The following is a 26,290-nucleotide window of genomic DNA, read 5'->3' as shown; positions in this document are numbered from 1 at the left end:
TTTTTTTTAAAGGTAGGGTCTCACTTTATCCCAAATCATCTGGAACTCACTCTGTAGTCCCAGGCTGGTCTTGATTTCATGATGATCCTCCTACTTCTGCCTCCTGAGTGCTGGGATTAAAGGTGTACACACCACACCTGGCAAATATTTTATTTTTATTTATTTATTTTAGAGGCACACAGAGAAAGAATGGACATGGCAGGACCTCCAGCCATTGCAGATGAACTCCAGACACATGCACCACCTTGTGCATCTGTCTTTACATGGGTACCGGCAGGGTAATTGAACCTGGGTCCTTAGGCTTCACTGGCAAGTGCCTCAACTGGTAAGCCATTTCTCCAGCCCTCTAATCACTTATTTTTATTTATTCAGATAATTCTTGAAACTGGGCATGATGGCTCATGCCTTTAATCCCAGAATTTAGGACTCTGAGGAGTTAGGAGTTCAAGGCAAGCCTACTTCCAGGTCAGCTTGGGCTAGTGTGAGACCATGCCTCAGAAAAACAAACAAAAAGTTGCTAGTGAGATGGCTCAGTGGTTGAGTGCATGTTGTGCAGGCATGATGGCCTGAGACTGCCTGAGTTTGATTCCCTAGCACCCACATAAACCACTGAGCATGGCCACACATGCCTATAACCCCAGCCCTGTGGGGGCGGGGAAATATAGAGACTGGAGAATCCCTAGGGCTCACTGATCAGTCAGTCTGACCTAAAATGCAGCTCCATATTTCAGTGAGAGACTGTGTCACACGTGTGTGCAGGGTATATACATCTGTACACACATGTATATATTTTACATCATATACATACCACAAATAGGCGCGCACGTGCGCGCGCACACACACACACGCATACACATGCACCAAAAAATAATGCTCGTGTTAGGAAATGTGCTCTTAAAAATAAAAGCATTAGGGCCTGGGGAACTGGCTTAGTGGTTAAGGCTTTTGCCTGCAAAGCCTAAGGACCCCAGTTCCCCAGGACCCACTCTTTCTCTCTCCCTCTTCCTCCTCCTTTCTTTCTCAAATAAATAAAGAAATAAAATGTTAAAAAATAAAAAATACATTAATAAGATATGGTCTGTCAAGGAGCTTTCAGGTCTGATGAGCAAGTGAGAGTCCAAATGGCATTGGTTAGAATTTAATATAAAATAAGGGAATAGTTTTACCATGTCTTAGTCCTGAGAAAGAAAAGCATTTAAAATATTTATGATGATTATCAGAAAATGTAACAGTCTAATCCATATATTAAAGGAGAAGGATCAGATGAAAGTTAACTGTAGGACAAACTGGATAAAATTCAGTACCCATTCAGATGTAGAATAAGAATAAAAGGCAATTTTATCTGCTAGTAGATGTACGAGTTAGCTTTCTATTACTGTGACAAAATCAAAATTTAAAAAGAGGAGAGGGGGCTGGGAAAATGCACAAGGGGGCATATGCATCTGGAGTTTATTTGCAGTGGCTTAGAGGCCCTGGTGTACCCATTCTCTTTATCTGCCTCTTTCTCTCTCTCAAATAAATAAATAAAATATATTAAAAAGAGAAGAGGCATATTTTGACAAGTGGCTTCCTAGGTTTGTCTGTGATCTGTAGGACTTAGGGTGTATGGTGAGGCAGAATGTCACAGCAAGGTGTATGTGGTAAAATAAGCTGCTCACTTCATGCTGAGGAAGAATATAGGTGAAAGTTCTATTGTCTCCTTCAAGGGCACAACTCCAGTGTTCTAAAACAAAACTAGGCACTAATAAGGACAAACTTGGGACTAAGTCTTTGACATATGGGCCTTTGTAAGACATTTAAGATCCAAACCATGACAGAGTATATTAATCAGAAAATTAAAGCAAACATCATGGGTTTCTGATAAAATAGTAAAAGTAGTGTCATTAAATTTGGGAACAAGATAAGAATATGTTACCATGATTACTGCTTGCCAATGCAATAAAGAAATATAGATGACCCATATACTTCAACAAAGAGGGGCCAAGGGGAGGGGCTAGGTAATAGATGAGCCTAATAATGGTACCAAATTGACTGTATTCACTGAGTACAAAACTAATTTAGAAAAGAAAAACTTAATTTTGGAAGGTGGTTGATTAGAAATTCTCTCTTCAAAAGGCCACAGTTTTTCTATTCTTATAGTAGCAGTGTTCAAATAGACAAACAAATACAGAAATGGAAAAATATTTTCATGAAAGTATCAAAAGTTCAAGTAAGAAATATTATGTAAGACTTTTATGAGGAAATTCTTATAATTTTACTAATGGAACACACTGAACTAAAGGTATAAAATAGAGGACCTAGAAATAAATGAAGCAGCTCCAGTCACATGATTTATTTATTTTTTGACAGAGATTCAAAAAAAAAAAAAGCCTCTTTAATAAATGGTGCTGGGAAAATCTTTCTCACACACACACACCCACACACACAGGAGGGGGAGAGAGACAACATGCGCGTGAACAGTGAAACTAGATGCAGTCTTCTCACTTGTGCAATTATCAGTTCAAAATGGATGCATCAAGGCTATAATAGAATACCTGAAACTTTGAAATTTTCGAGGAAACGATAAACACAGTATTTTAAGATGTATATGTAGATAAGGACTTTCAAAAAAAAGCAAGGAAGGCTTAAATTGGTAAAATTTAAATGCTAATTAAGCTATATAATAATATATTTTTGTGAAGAAAGCCCAACAGGCTGCCATTTTTTTTAAAAAAATTATTTATCTATTCATTTGACAGAGAAAGAGGGGGAGAGAGAGAGAATGGGCACACCAGGGCCTTCAGCCACTGCAAACGAACTCCAGACGTGTGCACCCCCTTGTGCATCTGGCTAACGTGGGTCCTGGGGAATCAAACCTGGATCCTTTGGCTTTGCAGGCAAACACCTTAACTGCTAAGCTGTCCCTCCAGTCCATGCCTTTTTTTTAAAAAAATGAGAGTGAGAGAATTGGCATGCTAGGGCCTCCAATCACCATAATCAAACTCCAGATGTGGGCATCCCCTTGTATGCATGTGCTACCTTGCATACTTGCATCACCATGTGTCTGGCTTACATGAGACCTGGAGAGTCAAAAGTGAGTCCTTAGGCTTCACAGGCAAGTGTCTTAACTGCTAAGTCTTCTCTTCAGCCCTTTTGTTTTGAGTACGATTTCGCTATGGCCTGGGCTGACTGGAACTTACTCTGTAGTCCCAAGCTAGTCTTGAATTCACAGTAATTCTTTTACCTCTGCCTCCTGATTGCTGGGATTAAAGATATGTGCCACTAAGCCTGATGAAAAAGCATTTTGTGTATGTCTGTATACATGTGCATATGGTTTTGCTAGGATCCCTTGCTGCGGAAAGTGAACATAAGACACTTGGGCCATTTTTTGCATCCAGCATATGTGGATGGCTTGGGAATTGAACCTGAGTGGGTGGGCTTTGAAACAAGTGTTTTAGACCATGGAACCATTTTCCCAGACACTTCCTATTTTTTTGCAAAATGATTTAGGGCACAGGAATAGATAAATGGGTTAGTGGAACAGAGTGCAGAAGTAGGTCCACACGTCTATGGAACTCTGATGTATCCTAGAGAGTAGTGGGAAGTGATACTCTTCAATAAATGGTTTTGGACTAATCGGTTATCAATATCAAAAGACTACAAAATTTCAAATTTTATTCAAGACTTTTATTATTATTATTTTTGTTATTTTTCAAGGTAAGGTCTCGCTTTAGCCCAGGCTGACCTGGAATTCACTGTGTAGTGTCAGGGTGGCCTTGTACTCCTGGTAATCCTCCTATCTCTGCCTCCCAAGTGCTGGGATGCCACCTACAAAAAATTGCACAAGGCAGCGGCTCCGGCTTCGGTATTGGCAGCGCTGGCTACTTCATTAGCAGTGCTGGTTCAAGCAGCAGCAGCAGCACCTCTGGCAGATCCAGCAGTGGCGGTGCCAGGTCTGCGGGGCCACAGCTGCTAGGCTCTGCTTGCCGCACAGTAAAAGCTGGTGCCCAGCTCCAGAAAACAGAACAGCGGTCCACCAATCCAGCTAGCCTACTTGAACTGACAGGACACCAAAGAGGGATGCAAGCAGAACACAGCATAACTGAGACCAAAATCATCCAAAAAGGTAACTGGGATTGCACCAGGGAAGGGTCTCACTTGGGCACAAGCTGACGTTTGGAACCTCAACAGACCAGAAATCTTAACCTCTTTGTTGATAGAGGATCTGGTTGTTATAATACCTACTGTTTTATAAATACTTGGTACTGTTTTTCATTGAATGTGTACGTTGTTTAGTTAAATTTTAGAATGTATCTGTATTTTGTTCCACTTAGCCTACTTGAATACTCAAAAAGCAGCAAACCCAACGCCTAGGAACACCTTTGTAGATACCCTGACAGTCTTAAGAGCCATACCTAACACCTTAAGCTCCTACCCTGAAGATATATAACATTAAATTGATTGATACAGCTAAGAATACCCAGCTAACTAGAAAATCCAAGCATTAATTTAATCCAAGATGCAAAAATATATACATTATAACACAAGAAACACTAAAAATCAAGACAATATAAATCCACCAAAAAGTATTAATGCATCAGAAATGACCTCCAGTGAGAACGAGTTAGAGGAAATGCCTCAGAAAGATTTCAAAAGAATGATTGTAAATATGTTCAAAGAAGTCAAAGAAGAAATCAAAGGAATGAGAGAGGAAATCAAAGGAATCATAGCAAACACCGGATAGCAATTTAATGAAACAAAGAGATCAATACAAGACATAAACAAGGAACTAGACATAATAAAGAAAAACCAGTCAGAATTACTAGCAATGAAGAACACAGTTAATGAAATAAAAAACTCTGTAAATCTCACCAGTAGAATGGATGAAGGAGAGGATAGAATATCTAAGTTAGAAGACCAGGTGGCAGATCTAATACAGTCCAACAAAGAGAAAGACAAACTAATAGAAAAGTATGAATGGGAAGTTCAAGATATTTGGGACAATGAAAAGATCAAACATGAGAATTCAGGACACAGTAGAAGGAGAAGAATTTCAATTCAAAGGCATAGTAGGCGTCTTCAACAAAATCATAGAAGAAAACTTCCCCAAATTGGGAAAGAGGTGCCAATGCAGATACAGGAAGCCTTTAAAACCCCAACCAGACAAAACCTGGAAACTACTTCTCCTTGTCATATTATAATCAAACCCACAATGCAAAGGAAAAATATTGAAAGAAGTTAGAAAACTCAAGTTTCCTACAAAGGCAAGCCCATCAGGATTACAGCAGATTACTCAACACAAACTTTAAAAGCCAGAAGGGCTTGGAGTGATGTATTCCAAGTTCTGAAAGATAACAACTGTCAACCAAGATGACTTTATCCTGCAAAGTTACCCATTCAAATAGATGGAGAAATAAGAACTATTTGAACACAAAACAGCTGTACAGAAAATACTTGAAAGAATCCTCCATGCCGAAGAGAAGGAAAGACATATAAGGAACCTGGAAAAAACAAACAATCCTCAAATACTAGCTAACACATGAAAGCAAAGGTAGAACCGGAACTACAAAAAAAAAAAAAAAAAAGGCAAACATAAATACATACCTTTCAATAATATCTCTTAATATCAACGGTCTCAATGCCTCAACCAAAAGACATAGGTTTGCAGACTGGGTTAAAAAGCAGGATCCTACAATTTGTTGTCTCCAAGAAGCTCACCTTTCTACAAAGGATGGACATTATCGTAGTGTGAATGGTTGGAAAATGCTGTTTTAAGCAAATGGGCCTAAAAAACAAGCAGGGGTTGCTATCCTAATATCTGACAAGATAGACTTCATTCACTCCAACATTAGTCAAGAAAGATAAGGAAGATAACTTTATATTGATTAAAAGCACACTACAGGGCTGGAGAGATGGCTTAACGGTTAAGTGCTTGCCTGTGAAGCCTAAGGACCCCGGTTCAAGGCTTGGTTCCCCAGATCCCACGTTTAGCCAGATGCACAAGGGGGCGCACGCGTCTGGAGTTCGTTTGCAGGGGCTGGAAGCCCTGGCACGCCCATTCTCTCCCTCTCCCTCTGTTTTTCTCTCTGTGTCTGTCCCTCTCAAATAAATAAATAAAAAATGAACAAAAAAAATATTAAAAAAAAAAAAGCACACTACAACAGGAGGACATTACAATCCTAAACATATATGCACCTAACATGGGGGCTCCCAAATTCATCAAACAAATGCTTTTAGAACTAAGGTCACAAATAACAGCAAACACAGTGGTAGTGGGTGACTTTTAACACCCCACTGTCATCAATTGACAGGTCATCCCGGGGCGGGGGGAACAGCAGAGAGGCATCTGGGTTAAATGAGGTCATAGAACAAATGGACCTGACAGATATATACAGGACATTTCATCCAAATACTGCAGAATATAAATTCTTTTCAGCAGCACATGGGACATTCTTTAAAATAGACCATGTATTAGGACACAAAGCAAATCTTAACAAATTCAGGAAAATTGAAAGAATTCCTTGCATTCTATCTGACCACAATGGAATTAAACTACAAATCACTAGCAAGAAAGGCTATAGAGCATACACAAAATCATGGAAACTAAACTACTAAATGATGAATGGGTCAATGAAGAAATCAAGAAAGAAATCAAAGAATTCATAGAGTCAAATGATAATGAGAACACAACATACCAAAATCTCTGGGACACGATGAAGGCAGTCCTAAGAGGTAAATTTATAGCCTTACGTACCTATATTAAGAAACTAGAAAGTTCGCAAGTAAACGACCTTATGCTTCACCTTAAAGCCTTGGAAAAAGAAGAACAAGGCAAACCAAAAATCAATAGATGGGAAGAAATAATAAAAATTAGGGCAGAAATTAATGAAATAAAAAAAAAAATCCAGATCTTAATGAAACAGAGTTGGTTCTTTGAAAGGATAAGCAAGATTGATAAACCCTTAGCAATTCTAACCAAAAGAAAGGGAGAAGAGACACAAATTATTCAGAGATGAAAAATGTAACATCACAACAGATGCCAGAGAAATTTAAAAAATCATAGGGAAATATTATGAAAGCATATATTCTACAAAGTATGAAAATCAAAGAAATGGATGATTTCCTTGATTTATATGACCTACCTAAATTAAGTCAAGATGAGATTAATAATTTAAGTAGACCTATAACAAGTATGGAGATCTGAACAGTTATCAAAAATCTCCCAAGTAAAAAAAGCCAAGGCCCAGATGGATTCACTGGTGAATTTTACCAGACCTTCAGGGAAGAGCTAACACCATTGCTTCTTAAGCTTTTCCATAAAGTGGAAAAAGAAGGAATTCTACCCAACTCCTTCTATGAAGCCAGCATTACCAAAACCAGGCAAAAATAGAATAAAAAAAGAAAATTACAGACCAATCTCTCTCATGAACATACATGTAAAAATTCTCAACAAAATATTGGCAAACAGCATGCAAGAATATATCAGAAAGATCCCTCACTTTGACCAAGTAGGCTTTATCCCAGTGGTGCAGGGATGGTTCAACATATGTAAATCTATAAATGTAATACCTTATATAAATGGATTGAAGGACACAAATCACATGATCATCTCATTAGACATAGGGAAAGTGTTTGGCAAAATCCAACATCCCATCATGATAAAAGTCTGACAGAGATGGAATAGAAGGAACATATCTCAATATAATAAAGGCTATTTATGACAAGCCTACAGCCAGCATTTTTTAAAAAAATTTATTTATTTGAGAGCGACAGACACAGAGAGAAGGACAGATAGAGGGAGGGAGAGAGAATGGGCGTGCCAGGGCTTCCAGCCTCTGCAAACGAACTCCAGACGCGTGCGCCCCCTTGTGCATCTGGCTAACGTGGGACGTGGGGAACTGAGCCTCGAACCGGGATCCTTAGGCTTCACAGGCAAGCGCTTAACTGCTAAGCCATCTCTCCAGCCCTACAGCCAGCATATTACTAAACGAGGAAAAACTGTAAGCTTTCCCACTAAAATCAGGAAGAAGACAAGGGTGTCCACTGTCCACACTTTTATTTAATATAGTGCTGGAAGTTTTAGCCATAGCAGTAAGGCAAGAGACACACATAAAAGGAATACAAATTGGAAAGGAAGAGATCAAGTTATCATTATTTGCAGATGACATGACTCTATACGTAGGACCCTAAAGAGACTACTAGCAAACTGTTAGAGCTGATAAAAACCTACAGCCATGTAGCAAGATACAAAATAATTACACAGAAATCAGTAGCCTTTATATATGCTAACAACAAACACACAGAGGATGGAATCTGAGAATCAGTCCCATTCCAATTGCATCAAAAAAAATAAAGTACCTTGGAATAAACCTAACCAAGGGAGTAAAGGATTTCTACAGTGAAAACTTTAATATAATCAAGCAAGAAATTGCAGAAGACAGTAGGAAGTGGAGAAACATCCCTTGTTCCTGGATTGTACGAATCAGTATTGTGAAAATGGCAATCTTACCAAAAGCAATCTACACATTTAATGCAATTCCCTTAAAATTCCAAAGGCATTCTTCAAGGAAACAGAAAAAACAATCCAAAAGTTCATTTGGAATCACAAAAAACCTCGAATATCTAAAATAATACTGAGCAACAAAAATGAGGCTGGTGGCATCACTATATCTGATTTTAACCTGTACTACAAAGCCATAGTAATAAAAACCGCATGGTACTGGCACAAAAACAGACATGTAGGTCAGTGGAACAGAATAGAGGACCCAGATGCAAGTCCAGGTAGCTGTAGCCACCTGATATTCGATAAAAATGCCAAAAATACTCATTGGAGAAAAAACAGCCTGTTCAGCAAATGGTGCTGGGAAAACTGGATATTTATTTGCAGAAAGATGAAAATAGACTCTCTCTCTCTCCATGCACAAGAATTAAGTCCAAATGGATTAAAGACCTTAATGAGAGGCCTGAAACTTTGAAAGTGCTAGAAGAAAATAATAGGGGAAACAATTCAACATATTGGTCTTGGCAAAGATGTTCTTAATACAACCCCAATTGCTCAGAAAGTAAAACCACAGATTAATCACTGGGATCTCACAAAAGATTTTGTATGGCTAATTGAGCAAAGAGGCATCCTACAGAATGGGAAAAATGTTTGCCAGCTATACATCTGATAGAGGATTAATATCTAGAATATACAAAGAACTCCAAAAATTAAATAATAAAACAATCCAATTAAAAAATGGGCTATGGCCGGCCGTGGTGGCGCACACCTTTAATCCCAGCACTCGGGAGGCAGAGGTAGGAGGATCTCCGAGAATTCGAGGCCACCCTGAGACTACAGAGTGAATTCCAGTCAGCCTGAGCCAGAGTGAGACCCTACCTCGAATAACCAAAAAAAAAAAAAAAAAAAAGAAAGAAAGAAAGAGGGAAAAAAAAGAGGGCTATGGAACTAAATAGAGAGTTCTCAAAAGAAGAAATGCAAATGACGAGAATGTGAATCCAAAAAACGATGTTCTACATCCCAGTCATCAGGGAAATGCAGATTAAAACTACATTGAGATTCCATCTCACCCTTAATCAGATTGGCTACCATCATGAAAACAAATGACCATAAATGTGGGTGGGAATGTGGAACAAGAGGAACCCTTCTACACTGCTGGTGGGAATGCAATCTGGTCCAGCCATTGTGGAAATCAGTGTGGAGGTTCCTAAAACAGCTAAAGATTGAATCATCTCATTTCCTTACAAGTATGTGCTCAACCATGTTTATTGCTGCTCAATTTATAATAGCTGGAAAATGGATCCAGCCTAGATGTCCCTCAACTGGTGAGTGGATAATGAAGATATGGCACATTTACACAATGGAGTTCTACTCAGCGGTAAAGAAAAATGAAGTCATGATATTTGTAGGAAAATGGATGGATCTGGAAAGGAGTATACTAAGTGAGGTATCTCAGGCCCAGAAAGCCAAGCGTCTCATGTTCTCTCTCATATGTGGATTCTAGGTACAGATTCCTTCTGTGTGAGAAGGAATAAACTCAGTGGCAGAGGCCAGTAAGCTAGAAATCCTTTCCAGGTCCATCCATTTTTCTGCAAATTTCATGACTTCATTTTTCTTTACCGCTGAGTAGAACATTGTATAAATGTGCCACATTTTCATTATCCACTCATCAGTTGAGGGGCATCTATGTTGGTTCCATTTCCCAGCTATTATAAATTGAGTAGCAATAAACATGGTTGAGCACGTACTTCTAAGGAAATGAGATGAGTCCTTTGGATATATGCCTAGGAGTGCTATAGCTGGGTCATATGGTAGATCAATCTTTAGCTGTTTTAGGAACCTCCACAGTGAATCCATCTGGGCCTGGGCTTTTTTTAATTGGGAGATTATTGATAACTGTTCGGATCTCCATGTTTGTTATAGGTCTATTTAAGTGATTAATCTCATTTTGATTTAATTTAGGTAGGTCATATAACTCAAGGAAATCATCCATTTCTTTCAGATTTTCATACTTTGTGGAGTATATGCTTTTATAGTATGTCCCTATGATTTTTTTGAATTTCTCTGGAATCTGTTGTGATGTTACCTTGTCCATCTCTGATTTTATTAATTTGTGTCTCTTCTCTCTTTCTTTCGGTCAGATTTGCTAAGGGTTTATCTATCTGTTTATCCTTTCAAAGAACCAACTCTTTGTTTCATTAATTCTTTGGATTGTTCTTTTTGTTTCTATTTCATTAATTTCTGCCCTAATCTTTATTATTTCTTCCCGTCTACTGATTTTTGGTTTGTGTTTTTCTTCTTTTTCCAAGGCTTTAAGGTGAAGCATTAGGTCGTTTACTTGCGACCTTTCTAATTTCTTTTCTTAATATAGGCACTAAAGCCTATCAATTTACCTCTGAGAACTGCCTTCATTGTGTCCCTGATATCTTGATATATTGTGTTCTCATTATTGTTTGAGACTATGAATTTATTTCCTTCCTTCTTGATTTCTTCATTGACCCATTCATCATTTAGTAGTGTATTGTTTAGTTTCCATGATTTTGTGTGTGCTCTATAGCCTTTCTTGCTACTGATTGTAGTTTAATTCCATTGTGGTCAGATAGAATGCAAGGAATTCTTTCAGTTTTCCTGAATTTGTTAAGATTTGCTTTGTGTCCTAATATATGGTCTATTTTAGAGAATGTTCCATGTGCTGCTGAAAAGAATGTATATTCTGCAGCCTTTGGATGAAATGTCCTGTATATATCTGTTAAGTCCATTCCTTCTGTGACCTCATTTAGTCCAGATGGCTCTGTTTATTTTTTCCTGGGATGACCTGTCAATTGATGAGAGTGGGGTGTTAAAGTCACCCACCACTGTGTTTGGTGTTATCTGTGACCTTAGTTCTAATACTGTTTGTTTGATGAATTTGGGAACCCCCATGCTAGGTGCATATATGTTTAGGATTGTAATGTCCTCCTGTTGGAGTGTGCCCTTAATCAATATAAAGTGACCTTCCTTATCTTTCTTGACTAATGTTGGACTAAAGTCTACCTTGTCAGATATTAGGATAGCAACCCCTGCTTGTTTTCTAGGCCCATTTGCTTGAAACACTGTTTTCCAATCTTTTACCCTAAGATAATGTCTATCCTTTGTAGAAAGGTGAGTTACATGGAGACAACAAATTATAGAATCCTGCTTTTTAACCCAGTCTGCAAACCTATGTCTTTTGGTTGGGGCATTGAGGCCATTGATATTAAGAGATATCATTGAAAGGTGTGTTTATGTTTGCCTTTTTTTTTTTTTTTTAATTTTTATTAACATTTTCCATGATTATAAAATATATCCCATGATAATTCCCTCCCTCCCCACCCCCACACTTTCCCGTTTGAAATTCCATTCTCAATCATATTACCTCCCCATTACAATCATTGTAATTACATATATACAATATCAACCTATTAAGTATCCTCCTCCCTTCCTTTCTCCACCCTTTATGTCTCCTTTTCAACTTACTGGCCTCTGCTACTAAGTATTTTCATTCTCACACAGAAGCCCAGTCATCTGTAGCTAGGATCCCCATATGAGGGAGAACATGTGGCGCTTGGCTTTCTGGGCCTGGGTTACCTGACTTAGTATAATACTTTCCAGGTCCATCCATTTTTCTGCAAATTTCATAACTTCATTTTTCTTTACCGCTGAGTAGAACTCCATTGTATAAATGTACCACATCTTCATTATCCACTCATCTGTTGAGGGACATCTAGGCTGGTTCCATTTCCCAGCTATTATAAATTGAGCAGCAATAAACATGGTTGAGCATGTACTTCTAAGGAAATGAGATGAGTCCTTTGGATATATGCCTAGGAGTGCTATAGCTGGGTCATATGGTAGATCAATCTCTAGCTGCTTTAGGAACCTCCACACTGTTTTCCACAATGGCTGGACCAGATTGCATTCCCACCAGCAGTGCAGAAGGGTTCCTTTTTTTCCACATCCCCGCCAACATTTATGATCATTTGTTTTCATGATGGTGGCCAATCTGACAGGAGTGAGATGGAATCTTAATGTAGTTTTAATCTGCATTTCCCTGATGACTAGTGACGTAGAACATTTTTTTAGGTGCTTATATGCCATTCGTATTTCTTCCTTTGAGAACTCTCTATTTAGCTCCTTAGCCCATTTTTTGATTGGCCTGTTTGATTCCTTATTAGTTAACTTTTTGAGTTCTTTGTATATCCTAGATATTAATCCTCTATCAGATATATAGCTGGCGAAGATTTTTTCCCATTCTGTAGGTTGCCTCTTTGCTTTTTTCACTGTGTCCTTTGCGGTGCAAAATCTTTGTAATTTCATTAGGTCCCAGTGGTTAATCTGTGGTTTTATTGCCTGAGCAATTGGGGTTGTATTTAGAAAGTCTTTGCCAAGACCCATATGTTGGAGGGTTTCCCCTACTTTTTCCTCTAGCAGTTTCAAAGTTTCCGGTCTGATGTTAAGGTCTTTAATCCATTTGGACTTAATTCTTGTGCATGGCGAGAGAGAAGAATCTATTTTCATCCTTCTGCAGATATTTATCCAGTTTTCAAAACACCATTTGCTGAAGAGGCTGTCTCTTCTCCAATGAGTATTTTTGGCATTTTTATCGAATATCAGGTGGCTATAGCTACTTGGGCTTACATCTGGGTCCTCTATTCTGTTCCACTGATCTACATGTCTGTTTTTGTGCCAGTACCATGCTGTTTTTGTTACTATGGCTCTGTAGTATAGGTTAAAATCAGGTATGGTGATACCACCAGCCTCTTTTTTGTTGCTCAGTATTATTTTAGATATTCGAGGTTTTTTATGATTCCAAATGAATTTTTGGATTGTTTTTTCTATTTCCATGAAGAAAGCCTTTGGAATTTTGATAGGGATTGCATTAAATGTGTAGATTGCTTTAGGTAAGATTGCCATTTTCACGATATTGATTCTTCCAAGCCAGGAACAAGGGATGTTTCTCCACTTTCTAGTGTCTTCTGCAATTTCTCGCTTGAGTGTCTTAAAGTTCTCATTGTATAGATTCTTTACTTCCTTAGTTAGGTTTATTCCAAGGTATTTTATTTTTTTTGATGCAATTGTGAATGGGAGTGATTCTCTGATTTCATCCTCTGTGTGTTTGTTGTTAGCATATATGAAGGCTACTGATTTCTGTGTATTTATTTTGTATCCTGCTACATTGCTGTAGGTTTTGATTAGCTCTAACAGCTTGCTAGTAGAGTCTTTAGGGTCCTTTATGTATAGAATCATATCATCTGCAAATAGTGATAACTTGATTTCTTCCTTTCCAATTTGTATCCCTTTTATGTGTGTCTCTTGCCTTATTGCTATGGCTAAGACTTCCAAAACTATATTAAATAGAAGTGGAGACAGTGGACACCCTTGTCTTGTTCCTGATTTTAGTGGAAAAGCTTCCAGTTTTTCCCCATTTAGTAATATGTTGGCTGTAGGCTTGTCATAAATAGCCTTTATTATATTGAGATATGTTCCTTCTATTCCCAGTCTCTGTAGGACTTTTATCATGAAGGGATGTTGGATTTTGTCAAATGCTTTCTCTGCATCTAATGAGATGATCATGTGATTTTTGTCCTTCAACCCATTTATGTAATGTATTACATTTATAGATTTGCGTATGTTGAACCATCCCTGCATCTCTGGGATAAAGCCTACTTGGTCAGGGTGAATGATCTTTTTGATATACTCTTGTATTCTGTTTGCCCATATTTTGTTGAGAATTTTTGCATCTATGTTCATGAGGGAGATTGGTCTGTAATTTTCTTTTTTTGTTCTATCTTTGCCTGGTTTTGGTATCAGGGTGATGCTGGCCTCATAGAAGGAGTTTGGTAGGATTCCTTCTTTTTCTATTTCCTGGAAAAGCTTAAGAAGCAATGGTGTTAGCTCTTCCTTAAAAGTCTGGTAAAATTCAGCAGTGAATCCATCCGGGCCTGGGCTTTTTATAGTTGGGAGATTATTGATAACTGCTCGGATCTCCATGTTTGTTATAGGTCTATTTAAGTGATTAATCTCATTTTGATTTAATTTAGGTAGGTCATATAGATCAAGGAAATCATCCATTTCTTTCAGATTTTCATACTTTGTGGAGTATATGCTTTTATAGTATGTCCCTATAATTTTTTGAATTTCTCTGGAATCTGTTGTGATGTTACCTTGTTCATCTCTGATTTTATTAATTTGTGTCTCTTCTCTCTTTCTTTTGGTCAGATTTGCTAAGGGTTTATCAATCTTGTTTATCCTTTCAAAGAACCAACTCTTTGTTTCATTAATTCTTTGGATTGTTCTTTTTGTTTCTATTTCATTAATTTCTGCCCTAATCTTTATTATTTCTTCCCGTCTACTACTTTTTGGTTTGCCTTGTTCTTCTTTTTCCAAGGCTTTAAGGCGAAGCATTAGGTCGTTTACTTGCGACCTTTCTAATTTCTTAATATAGGCACTTAAGGCTATAAATTTACCTCTTAGAACTGCCTTCATTGTGTCCCAGAGATTTTGGTATGTTGTGTTCTCATTATCATTTGACTCTATAAATTTTTTGATTTCCTTTTTGATTTCTTCATTGACCCACTCATCATTTAGTAGTGTATTGTTTAGCTTCCATGATTTTGTGTATGCTCTATAGTCTTTCTTGCTACTGATTTGTAGTTTAATTCCATTGTGGTCAGATAGAATGCAAGGAATTATTTCAATTTTCCTGAATTTGTTAAGATTTGCTTTGTGTCCTAATATATGGTCTATTTTAGAGAATGTTCCATGTGCTGCTGAAAAGAATGTATATTCTGCAGCCTTTGGATGAAATGTCCTGTATATATCTGTTTGGTCCATATCTTCTATGACCTCATTTAGTCCAGATGCCTCTCTGTTTATTCTTTCCCTGGATGACCTGTCAATTGATGAGAGTGGGGTGTTAAAGTCACCCACCACCACCGTGTTTGGTGTTATCTGTGACCTTAGTTCTAATAGTGTTTGTTTGACGAATTTGGGAGCCCCCATGTTAGGTGCATATATGTTTAGGATTGTAATGTCCTCCTGTTGGAGTGTGCCCTTAATCAATATAAAGTGACCTTCCTTATCTTTTTTGACTAACTTCGGACTAAAGTCCACCCTGTCTGATATTAGGATAGCAACCCCTGCTTGTTTTCTAGGCCCATTTGCTTGAAACACCGTCTTCCAACCTTTCACCCTAAGATAATGTCTATTCTTTGTAGAAAGGTGAGTTTCTTGAAGACAACAAATTGTAGGATCCTGCTTTTTAACCCAGTCTGCAAATCTATGTCTTTTCGTTGGGGCATTGAGACCGTTGATATTAAGAGATATTATTGAAAGGTGTGTATTTATGTTTGCCATTTGTGTGTGTGTGTGTGTGTGTGTGTGTTACTTGTTCTACCTGTGCTCTCTTCTGTTAACTGGTATTTGAGTATGGCTGGTTTTTTCTAGGTTCCTTATATGTGTGCTTTTCCTTTTGTTCAGCATGGAGGATTCTATCAAGTATTTTCTGTAGAGCTGGTTTTGGCTTCAGATATTCCTTTAACCTGCTTTTGTCATGGAATGTCTTTATTTCTCCATCTATTTGGATGGATAACTTTGCAGGATAAAGTAACCTTGGTTGACAGTTGTTATCTTTCAGAACTTGGAATATATCACTCCAGGCCCTTCTGGCTTTAAAAGTTTGTGTTGAATAATCTGCTGTAATCCTGATGGGCTTGCTTTTGTAGGTAACTTGATTTTTCTCTCTAACTGCTTTCAATATTTTTTCTTTGGTTTGTGTGTTTGGAAGTTTGAGTATAATGTGGCGAGGAGAGTTTCTTTCTGGGTTTTGTCTGGCTGGGGTTCTAAAGGCTTCCTGTATCTGTATTGGCACCTCTTTCCCAATTTGGGGAAAATTTTCCTCTATGATTTTGTTGAAGATGCCTACTATGCCTCTGGAGTGGAATTTTTCTCCTTCTACTATGCCCTGAATTCTTATATTGGAACTTTTCATAGTGTCCCGAATATCTTGAAATTCCCACTCATACTTTTCTATAAGTTTGTCTTTCTCTTTGTTGGACTGCATTAGGTCTGCCACCTGATCTTCTAGCTTAGATATTCTGTCCTCTCCCTCATCCATCCTACTGGTGAGATTTTCTACAGAGTTTTTTATTTCATTAACTGTGTTCTTCATTGCTAGTAATTCTGACTGGTTTTTCTTTATTATTTCTATTTCTCTATTTATGTCTTGTATTGCCTTCTTTATTTCATTAAATTGGTGTCCTGCCTCTTCTTTGATTCCTTTGATTTCCTCTTTGATTTCCTCTTTGATTTCTTCTTTGATTGTTTTCATGTGTTCTTTGACCTCTTTGAACATATTTATAATTATTCTTTTGAACTCTTTCTCAGGCATTTCCTCTAACTCTTTCTCACTGGAGGACATTTCTGATGCATTAATACTTTTAGGTGGATTTATATCGTCTTGCTTTTTAGTGTTTCTTGTGTTATAATGTATATATTTTTGCATCTTGGATTAAGTTAATGCTTGGATTTTCTAGCTAGCTGTGTATTCTTAGCTGTATCAATTGATTTGGTGTAATATATTTTCAGGGTAGGACCTTAAGGTATTAGGTATGGCTCTTAAGACTCTCAGAGTATCTACAAAGATGTTCTTAGGGGTTGAGTTTCCCTGCTATAGGAGTATTCAAGCAGGCTGAGTGGAATAATATACTGGTAGATTCTAAAATTTAGCTAAACACTGTACCCATTCCATCAAAAACAGCCCCGAGTATGTATGCAAGAGTGGTTATTATAATGACCAGATCCTCTATCAACAAAGAGGTTTAGATTTCTGGTCTGTTGAGGTATCCAAGTCAGCTTGTGACCAGGTGAGACCCTTCCCTGGTGCAATCCCAGTTACCTTGGTTGATTGTGGTCTCAGTCAAGTTGCTGCCTGGGTCGTCGGGCTGCTGTTCTGATTTCTGGAGCTGGGCACTTGCTTTTCCTACGGGGCAAACTGAGCCGCTGTCGCCGCCTCTGCAGCTGTTGTAGGTGCCACCCCCGGATCCCCCACCGCTGCTGAAGCTGCCGTTGCCGTGTCCACCGCTGCTGCTCACCCCGAAGCCGCTGCTGCGGGATCTGTCACCGCTGCCGCTTCTGGGTCCACTGCTGCTGGGGCCACTGGTACCGGTGCTGGAGCCGCTGAAGTTGCTGCCAAATTCTGCTCCTGCTTGGGTCCCGCCGTCAGCCCAAGTTGGCGTGGCCGGGTCCCGGGCCGCTGCTGTGTTCGCTGGAGCTGGGTTCAGGCGGCAGGGGAGGGGAGGGAGCCGCGGCTGTTCTGGTTGTATCGTTTCTCCACGTGTGCTTTTACCTCGCGGTCTGCTCCTCCCTCCGTTGCTCGCTGCCGCTCTCCCCTCACGTTTCCCGAGTTGCGGAGAGCGTGGTGTGATGGGAAAATCCCGCACCTGGCTTGTCCTGCGGCTCGAGCCGAGAGTCCGGCGGTTTTCTGCCGCTCCGCGGTTGCGGCGGGTAGCTGAGCCGCCCCGGAGCCGCTGTTCCCGCCTGTGCAGGCTCTGGATGCTCTATAACTCTTCCACTTCTCCGCTGCTGCCTCAACTTCCTATACACCTCACTTTTTAGTAAAAGTGTGTATTTTGCTGAGTTTTTTTTGGTCTTTCCCCCCCCCAGGCTGTTTTGGCGTGGTACCTACGCCGCCATCTTAACCGGAAGTCTCGCCTTTTTTTTTTATGGTTCTGGTTCTACCTGTGCTCTCTTGTGTTAACTAGTATGTGAGTATTGCTTGTTTATTCTAGGTTCCTTATATGTGTGCTTTTCCTTTTCTTCAGCATGGAGGATTCTATCAAGTATTTTTTGTAGAACTGGTTTTGTCTTCAAATACTCCTTTACCTGCTTATGTCATGGAATGTCCTTATTTCTCCGTCTATTTGATTGGATAGCTTTGCAGGATAAATAACCTTGGTTGACAGTTGTTATCTTTCAGCACTTGGAATACATCACTCCAAGCCCTTCTGGCTTTAAAAGTTTGTGTTGAATAATCTGCTGTAATCCTTATGGGCTTGCCCTTGTTGGTAACTTGATTTTTCTCTCTGACTGCTTTCAATATTTTTTCCTTGCTTTGTGTGTTTGGTAGTTTGAGTATAATATGACGAGGAGAGGTTCTTTCCAGGTTTTGTCTGGCTGGTGTTCTAAAGGCTTCCTGTGTCTGCATTGGCACCTCTTTCCCAATTTGGGGGAAATTTTCTTCTATGATTTTGTTGAAGACACCTGCTATGCCTTTGGAGTGGAATTCTTCTCCTTCTATTATGCCCTGTATTCTTTATTCTTTTTTTTTTTAATTTTTTTTATTTTTTAATTTTTTAATTTTTTATTTATTTATTTGAGAGTGACAGACACAGAGAGAAAGACAGATAGAGGGAAAGAGAGAGAGAATGGGCACGCCAGGGCTTCCAGCCTCTGCAAACGAACTCCAGACGCGTGCGCCCCCTTGTGCATCTGGGTAACGTGGGACCTGGGGAACCGAGCCTCGAACTGGGGTCCTTAGGCTTCACAGGCAAGCGCTTAACCGCTAAGCCATCTCTCCAGCCCCACTGTATTCTTATATTTGATTTTTTCACAGTGTCCCGCATATCTTGAAATTCCCACTCATACTTTTCTATAAGTTTGTCTTTCTCTTTGTTGGACTGTATTAGATCTGCCACCTGGTCTTCTAGCTTAGATATTCTGTCCTCACCTTCGTCCATTCTACTGGTGAGATTTTCTAAAGAGGTTTTTATTTCATTAACTGTGTTCTTCATTGCTAGTAATTCTTACTGGTTTTTCTTTATTATTTCTATTTCCTAATTTATGCCTTGTATTCTTGTATTGACTTCTTTATTTCTTGAAATTGGTGTCCTGCATCTTCTTTGATTCCTTTGATTTCCTCTTTGACTCCTTTCATTTTTTTCTCTGGCTTCTTTGAACATATTTACAATCATTCTTTTGAAATCTTTTTCAGGCATTTTCTCTAACTCCTTCTCACTGGAGGTCATTTCTGATGCATTAATACTGTTAGATGGATTTATATTGTCTTGCTTTTTAGTGTTTCTTGTGTTATAATGTATATATTTTTGCATCTTGGATTACGTTAATGCTTGGATTTTTAGCTAGCTATGTATTAGCTGTATCAATTGATGTGATGTTATGTTATATGTCTTCAGGATAGGAGCTTAAGGTGTTAGGTGTGGCTCTTAAGGCTCTCAGAGTGTCTACAAAGGTGTTCCTAGGGGTTGAGTTTCCCTGCTATGGGAGTATTCAAGTAGGCTGAGTGGAACAAAATACAGGCAGATTCTAAAATTGATCTAAACACTGTACACATTCAATCAAAACCAGCACTAAATATTTATGCAAGAGTAGTTATAACAACCAGATCCTCTATCAACAAAGAGGTTAAGATTTCTCATCTGTTGAGGGATCCAAGTCAGCTTGTGACTAAGTCAGGCCCTTCCCTGGTGCAGTCAATCCCAGTTACCTATTTGGATGATTTTGGTCTCAGTGAAGTTGCTGGTTGGGTTGTTGGGCTGCTGTTCTGATTTCTGGAGCTGGGCATTAGCTTTTCCTGTGGGGCAAACTGAGCCTGGCAACTGTGGTCCTGCAGATCAGCACCCCCACTGCTGGAACCGTCACTGCTGCTAAAGCGGCTGCTGCTGGGTCTGTCACCTCTGCTGGGTCCACCTCTGCTGTTGCCGCTGCTGCTGCTGCTGGATCTGCGACTTCTGCCTCTGAAGCTGATGCTGCTGGATCTGCTGCTGCTGGGGCCGCTGCTGCTGGATGTTGCTGCGGGACCCTGCTCCTGCTTGGGTCCTGCTGTTCGCTCAAGTTTTCGTGGCCGGGTCTCGGGACTGCTGTTCTGTTTACTGTAGCTGGGCATAGGCGTTGGGGGAGGGGAGGGAGCCGATGCTGCTCTAGTTCTCTCACTATTCCACGTGTTCTTCTACCTTGTGATTTGCTCCTCCATTGTTCACTGCTGCTCTCCCTTCTCGTTTCTTGAGTTGCGGAGAGCTCTGGTGCGAGTGGAAGCTCCCCTCACCTGGCTTTTCCTACAGCTGGAGCCGAACCTGGTGGCTTTCTGGTGCGCTGCCGCTGCAGTCAGCAGAGCTGCGGGGGCCACTTTTGCTGGCCTATGTGGGCTCTGGATCTCTTCTACTTCTCCACTGCCGTTTTGATTTCCTAAACACCTCACTTTTTAGTAAAAGTGTGTATTTTGCTGAGTTTTTTCGGTCTTTTTCCCCCCAGGCTGCTTTGGTGTGATACCTAAGCCGCCATCTTAACTGGAAGGTCCTATATTATTTTTTTTTAAATGGAGTCTTTACAGATAGTACTAAGATAATTTTTTTAATATTTGTTAGTCATGTACTTTTTGATGACTATTCCTAAATATTTTGTTCTTTTTTGTTATCATTGCTGTGTGTTGTCTGGCATATGCATATGTGTGTGCCCATGTGACATCTCACGTGCTCACCTGCTGCAGGGTGTACTTGCCTGCGGTAGAATGTCATATAGCTTACTCCATTATCCTCCTATTTTTATATGAGCTGGAGTCTTATTGATCCTGGAGTTTGCCACTTTTTTCCTGAACTCTGACAATTTTGGGATTGCACTTGAGCCCTCTCTGAGGCCCCCCAAACCCTTTTTCATTGTATATTTCTGTGTGATGTTTTACTTTTTTATTCTCCCTTAAGCTAAGAAGTACTCTTTCCTTCCTTTTTTCTCCTGAATGGTTTGTCCTAAAGGCTTAGAGTAGTGCAAAACAAATTAGGCATTTGTACTTAGGGAAGTTGAGGCATAGCAGAATAGATTTAGGTGCTGGAGGATGCCCACATAGAACTGTATATACCACAGGGTATTGAAATACAAGCAAGAAGAATAGAATCACATGGAATAGAGGAATGTGTTATATGTAGTGTATGGCATCAGCCTGCTGGATGAGAAGAACGTCCATTGTGCTAGTGTTGAAGTCTGATTGAATGAAAGGCACCTATAAGTGGGGACAGCATAGTGGGTGGTGTGGAAATCAAAACTGGAGGATTGGATTACAACATTCTTGTTTCTACTTAGGCTGATGGAGTTTTAATATTTAGCTAAAATCTTAAAGACAGATATTTGAAACTCTTCATTAGTGTAGCTGTTTCCTGTCTGGTATTTCCTGAAGGTTTTAGTCATTTCTACCTCCTTGAACTCTAAATCTTGTCTCCTAAGGATCAAAGTTGGGCTATTCTTAGTACATATCTTACTCTGTAAAGTGGCTTACTGCCTCACTTAGAAGCTAGGTAGGTATTATAAGTTTGCATTACTTTCTGTTCAAAGTCTTATCCTGGTATTACAATGTAAAGTATTTGCCCTCTTCTTACTTGTTCATACTTTGTCTTAGTTTGGTTGTAATTATTTTCTTATCCAGTGTTATGAACAAGCTCAGAGTATATGATGGAGCTAATCCATTGTTGGGGATTTATTGTCAAATAACAAAAAGAACAAGTTGTTGGGAGTGCTGAGAAGATAATTAAAGGAGTGTTTTTAATTTTATTTTTATCTATTTATTTGTATGGGGGGGAGAGAGAGTGAGCACCTCTAGCCACATGCACCACTTTGTGCATCTGGCTTTGTGGGTTCTGGGGAATTAAGCTTGGGTGCTCTGGCTTTGCATGCAAGCACCTTAACTGCTAAGCCATCTCTCCAGCCCAAAGTAGTGTTTTCCAATGTATAATCCATGAATCCTTTTAGGAATCTATATGGTCTTTCCCACTTCTCACTATCTAGCTGTGTAAGGTTGAACTTTTATCATACTTGAACTAAAATAACACAAACAATAGGTTAAATGCAGAAACAAAGGTAAGAACCAAACTTTCTTAAAATAAACTTTAGGGAGATTTAGAAAACTAGCAAAACTGTATCACACAACATACTGAATTCTTCTTGATGGTATTTGTTATGTAGAAGATTTTTAGTATTTTTAAATACATTAAACAATTTTCAGTTTTCTTATATAATAAATATTGGTAATATAGCCCACAAGAACCAATGTTGCTTAACGCCATTACTAAATTTTTTTAATAAAAACATATCGAGTTTAATATTAATTTATGGTGAAGTTGTGAAGGTTCCTGTGCCAGATACAATTTCAGGAGAGCACAGAATTAGATGTGCACTGTCCTAGGTACAGGCTTTCCCAGAAGGAAATTGTCACAGCGTCCTGCTCTGTCAGTGTCCCTGGGGCAGGGAGTCCTAAGAGCTGTTCAGTAAGGTGTTCCGAATATCTTCCATCACCTGATGGAAGAGCTCATCCTGGGACTTCATGCCATCTAAATGCACCACTTCAACACCATCCTCTTCCATTTCTTGTTTATATTTCTGGTACATGGGCCACACATGGCCATCAAAGAGGCCGGGGGGGGGGGTTCGGGGACCATGTAGCTGCAGTTACTCCTCCTCCATTTGCATTCCTCACAGGGAACTGTCAGAAAGTACCTGCAACTGTACAAATCCACCAGGGGCCTGTAGCTATACAACAGGAACCCTTCTAGGAGAAGGATGTGGGTATCCGTGGTGTCTTGTTGGACGCTGACCCCGTGTGTGTGGGCAAACTTCTGGGGGTGTCTTATCCAGGCTTGTACAGTGCTGACCATGGCTTCCATGTCCAGGGATTCCAGCACATCCCACTGTTTGAAGCCGTCCTCTCCAACAGCGATCTGGTTCTGAGGCTTGAAGAAGTCATCCTGGTGAATGATGCAGCAGTTGGGAAGGGCTTTCTGGAGGCTGTTGGTCAGGGTGGTCTTGCCACCATTGGTCATGCTGTGGAGACAAGGGTGTGTGAGGCAGTCAGCTTGTTCAGGGAGCTGAGGAAGAGTCCAGGGTCTGGTGTGTGGTGGGCAAAGACTTCGCATTGGCTCACAGCCTCAGACCCTAAGTAGCCCAAATGAGTCAGACTTGGAGCATATCTGTGATCCCAGCACTGAGGAGCTAGAGACAGGAGGTTAGCCATTAGTTCAAGGCCAGCCTAGGCGAGTTAGTGGGACTGTCTCAAAATAAAAATGCTAAAGGGGGCTGGGGAGATGGCTGAGTGGTTAAAGGTGCTTGTTCCCAAAGCCTGCCAGCCCAAGTTCGATTCCTCAACACTCACGTAAAGCCAGAAACATAAAGTGATGCATGTGTGTGGAGTTTGTTTGCAGTGGCAAGAAGCTCTGGTGTGCCTATTCTCATTCTCTCTCATATGGGCTGGGGATATGGCTCAGTTGTTAGAGGCACTTGCTTGCAAAGTCTGCCAGCTCACCATGGTTCAATTTCTCTGATACCCATGTGGAGCTAGCTGGGCATTCATTTGCAGCAGACAGAGGCTGTGGTTGGCACGTGTGCACGCGCGCGCGCACACACACACACACACACACACACACAAATAAAAATTTTTTCAAAAAAGATAAGAGGTAAGTGGTAAGTGGTAGAGTAATAGCCTCTAATGTGGTGACAGAAGGCCTAGCCTAAAAGTACAAAGAAAATTGTCCCAGTAGGTTGAAAGGCTTGTGTCCCAGGGCTCTTCACACACGTCCCTAGGAAGGTCCTAGGGACACCAGGGCAGTAGGGCACTTCATGGCAAAATGATTGTGACATCTTGGCTCCGAGGGTGACTAATGGTCAAAGTCAGGTCACCCTCACAGCCATTCCGGAAGCTGTGACCTCTGCTCCAGTTGTCATCGTCCTAGGAAACCTGGACATAAACTGGGTATGGACCAAAGAGTGTAGAGCAGTCCACAGGAGGACCCCGTATACTACATGAGATTCTGACATTACTCCAGAGTATTACAAAAAGGCTTATCTTTCGGGTGGGTGGTACACGCCTTTAATCCCAGCATTTGGGAGGCAGGGGTAGGAGGATCACCTTGAGTTCAAGGCCATCCTGAGACTACACAGTGAATTCCAGGTCAGCCTGGGCTAGAGTGAGACCCCCACCTTGAAAAAAAAAAAGGCCTATGTTAGGGGCTGGGGAGATAGCTTAGTGGTTAAAGTACTTACTTGCCTGTAAAGCCTAAGGACCCAAGTTTGATTCCCTAGTACCCACATAAGCCAGGTGTACATGGCACACAGGTCTGGAGTTCCTTGAAGTGGCTAGAAGCCCTGGTGCACCCATTCTGTCTCGCTCAAATAAATAAATTTCAAAAAGGCTTATCTTTGCCACACATGGTAGCACAGGCTTGATACCCCAATACTTGAGAGGCTGAAGCAGTATAGAGTGAGACTTTGTCTCAGAATTTAAAAAAGTGGCGCACAGCCTTCCACCGCGGGCCCAGAAGGGTGATGTGGCTGGGGCTCGGCGGATGTCACTATGTCTGCCATTTTCAATTTCCAGAGTCTGCTGACTGTCGTCTTGCTGCTCATTTGTACCTGTGCTTACATCTGGTCCTTGACACCCAGCATCTTGGGCAGAAATAAGACTGGATTGTTGGGGATATTTTGGAAATGTGCCAGAATTGGTGAACAAAAGAGTCCATATGTCGCAGTGTGCTGTGTAGTGATGGCCTTCAGCATCCTTTTCGTGTAGTAGCCTAGAAAAAGTAACACTTGAATTTCCATCATATTTCACTATAAACAAGGACTTGCCTTCAGAAATACTGGGAAGAATGGTTAACCCTGGTTATCTTTGCACATGGGATGAGATAACTTTCCAGATACTGTTCTCTATTTTCATGTTATTGGACCAATGATCTGTATAAATAGTTAAGATACAACCATTTAATACAGAGTTTGAGAGCCTACAAAAAAAAATTTTAAAAAGTAAAAAGAGGGCTGGAAGTATAGTTCAGTGCTGAGTGCTTGATAGGCACACATGAAGATGTGGGCTCCACAAGGAAAAAAAGGGCCATGGTGGTATATACCTTTAATTCCAGTACTCTGGAGGCTGATGTAGGAGGAGGATCACTGTGAGTTTGAGGCCAGCCTGAAACTAATTTTAGGTCAGCCTGGGCTACAGCAAGACCCTACCTTGAAAAAAAAAGGGGGGGGGATGTTGCAGTGATGTAGGCTTTTAATACCAGCACTTGGGAGGTAGAGTTAAGAGAATTACCATGAGTTCAAGGTCACTCTGAGACTACACAGTGAATTCCAGGTTGGCCTTGGCTAGAGCAAGACCCTACCTCAAAAAAACAAAAAGCAAGACAGGCGTAATGGTCCATGCCTTTAATCCCGGCACTCAGGAGACAGAGGTAGGAGGATTGCCGTGAGTTAAAGGCCAGCCTGAGACTACATAGTTAGTTCCAGGTCAGCCTGAGCTAGAATGGGACCCTACCTCGAAAAAAATCAAACCAAACAAAAACAGCAACAAAAAGCCGGGCGTGGTGGTGCACGTCTTTAATCCCATCACTTGGGAGGCAGAGGTAGGAGGATCACCATGAGTTCCAGGCCCCCCTGAGACTACATAGTTAATTCCAGGTCAGCCTGGACCAGACTGAGACCCTACTTCAAAAAAACAAAACAAGAAAAAAAAAAAAAAAAGGCTGCTTATTTTATCTTGCATTACTAAGATTTTAAACTTTGCTCAAGACTTAAAAGTCTGAGAATTGCAGAAATGAAACATCATCTTAATCTGTATAGGAAAGAAACTTAAAGCTATTCTGTGTATATTAGGAGAAGTTAAGTGAAAGAACAGGGTAGGTTGAAGGAGATGTTTCTTTTCAGCTTGTATTTCTTACTGGATAGGTGCTAATTTCTTGACTTCTGTATACTTATGTGAAAGATTGAATTCTATAGTTGAAGCATAATACTTTGTCCCAGACA

General features: G+C 40.2%; 2 protein-coding genes and 1 pseudogene across 6 annotated transcripts in view; 2 read left to right on the top strand and 1 right to left on the bottom strand.

The window, feature by feature from the left end:
- Nucleotides 1-26,290, top strand: part of Ccdc88a (coiled-coil domain containing 88A) — a 206,830-nt gene that overhangs the window by 36,606 nt on the left and 143,934 nt on the right. The gene's annotated exons all lie outside the window — the stretch shown is intronic.
- LOC105944812 lies at nucleotides 22,751-23,316 on the bottom strand (annotated as a pseudogene).
- On the top strand, nucleotides 24,843-25,058 carry LOC101617659 (protein kish-A-like). The gene has a single exon (XM_045147473.1). The coding sequence runs from the start codon at nucleotides 24,843-24,845 to the stop codon at nucleotides 25,056-25,058; it is 216 nt and encodes a 71-aa protein (XP_045003408.1).

This window comes from Jaculus jaculus, chromosome 4 (assembly GCF_020740685.1).
Source record: "Jaculus jaculus isolate mJacJac1 chromosome 4, mJacJac1.mat.Y.cur, whole genome shotgun sequence".
In the NCBI taxonomy this organism is placed as follows: domain Eukaryota; kingdom Metazoa; phylum Chordata; class Mammalia; order Rodentia; family Dipodidae; genus Jaculus; species Jaculus jaculus.
This window is presented reverse-complemented; position numbering and strand designations above follow the sequence as displayed.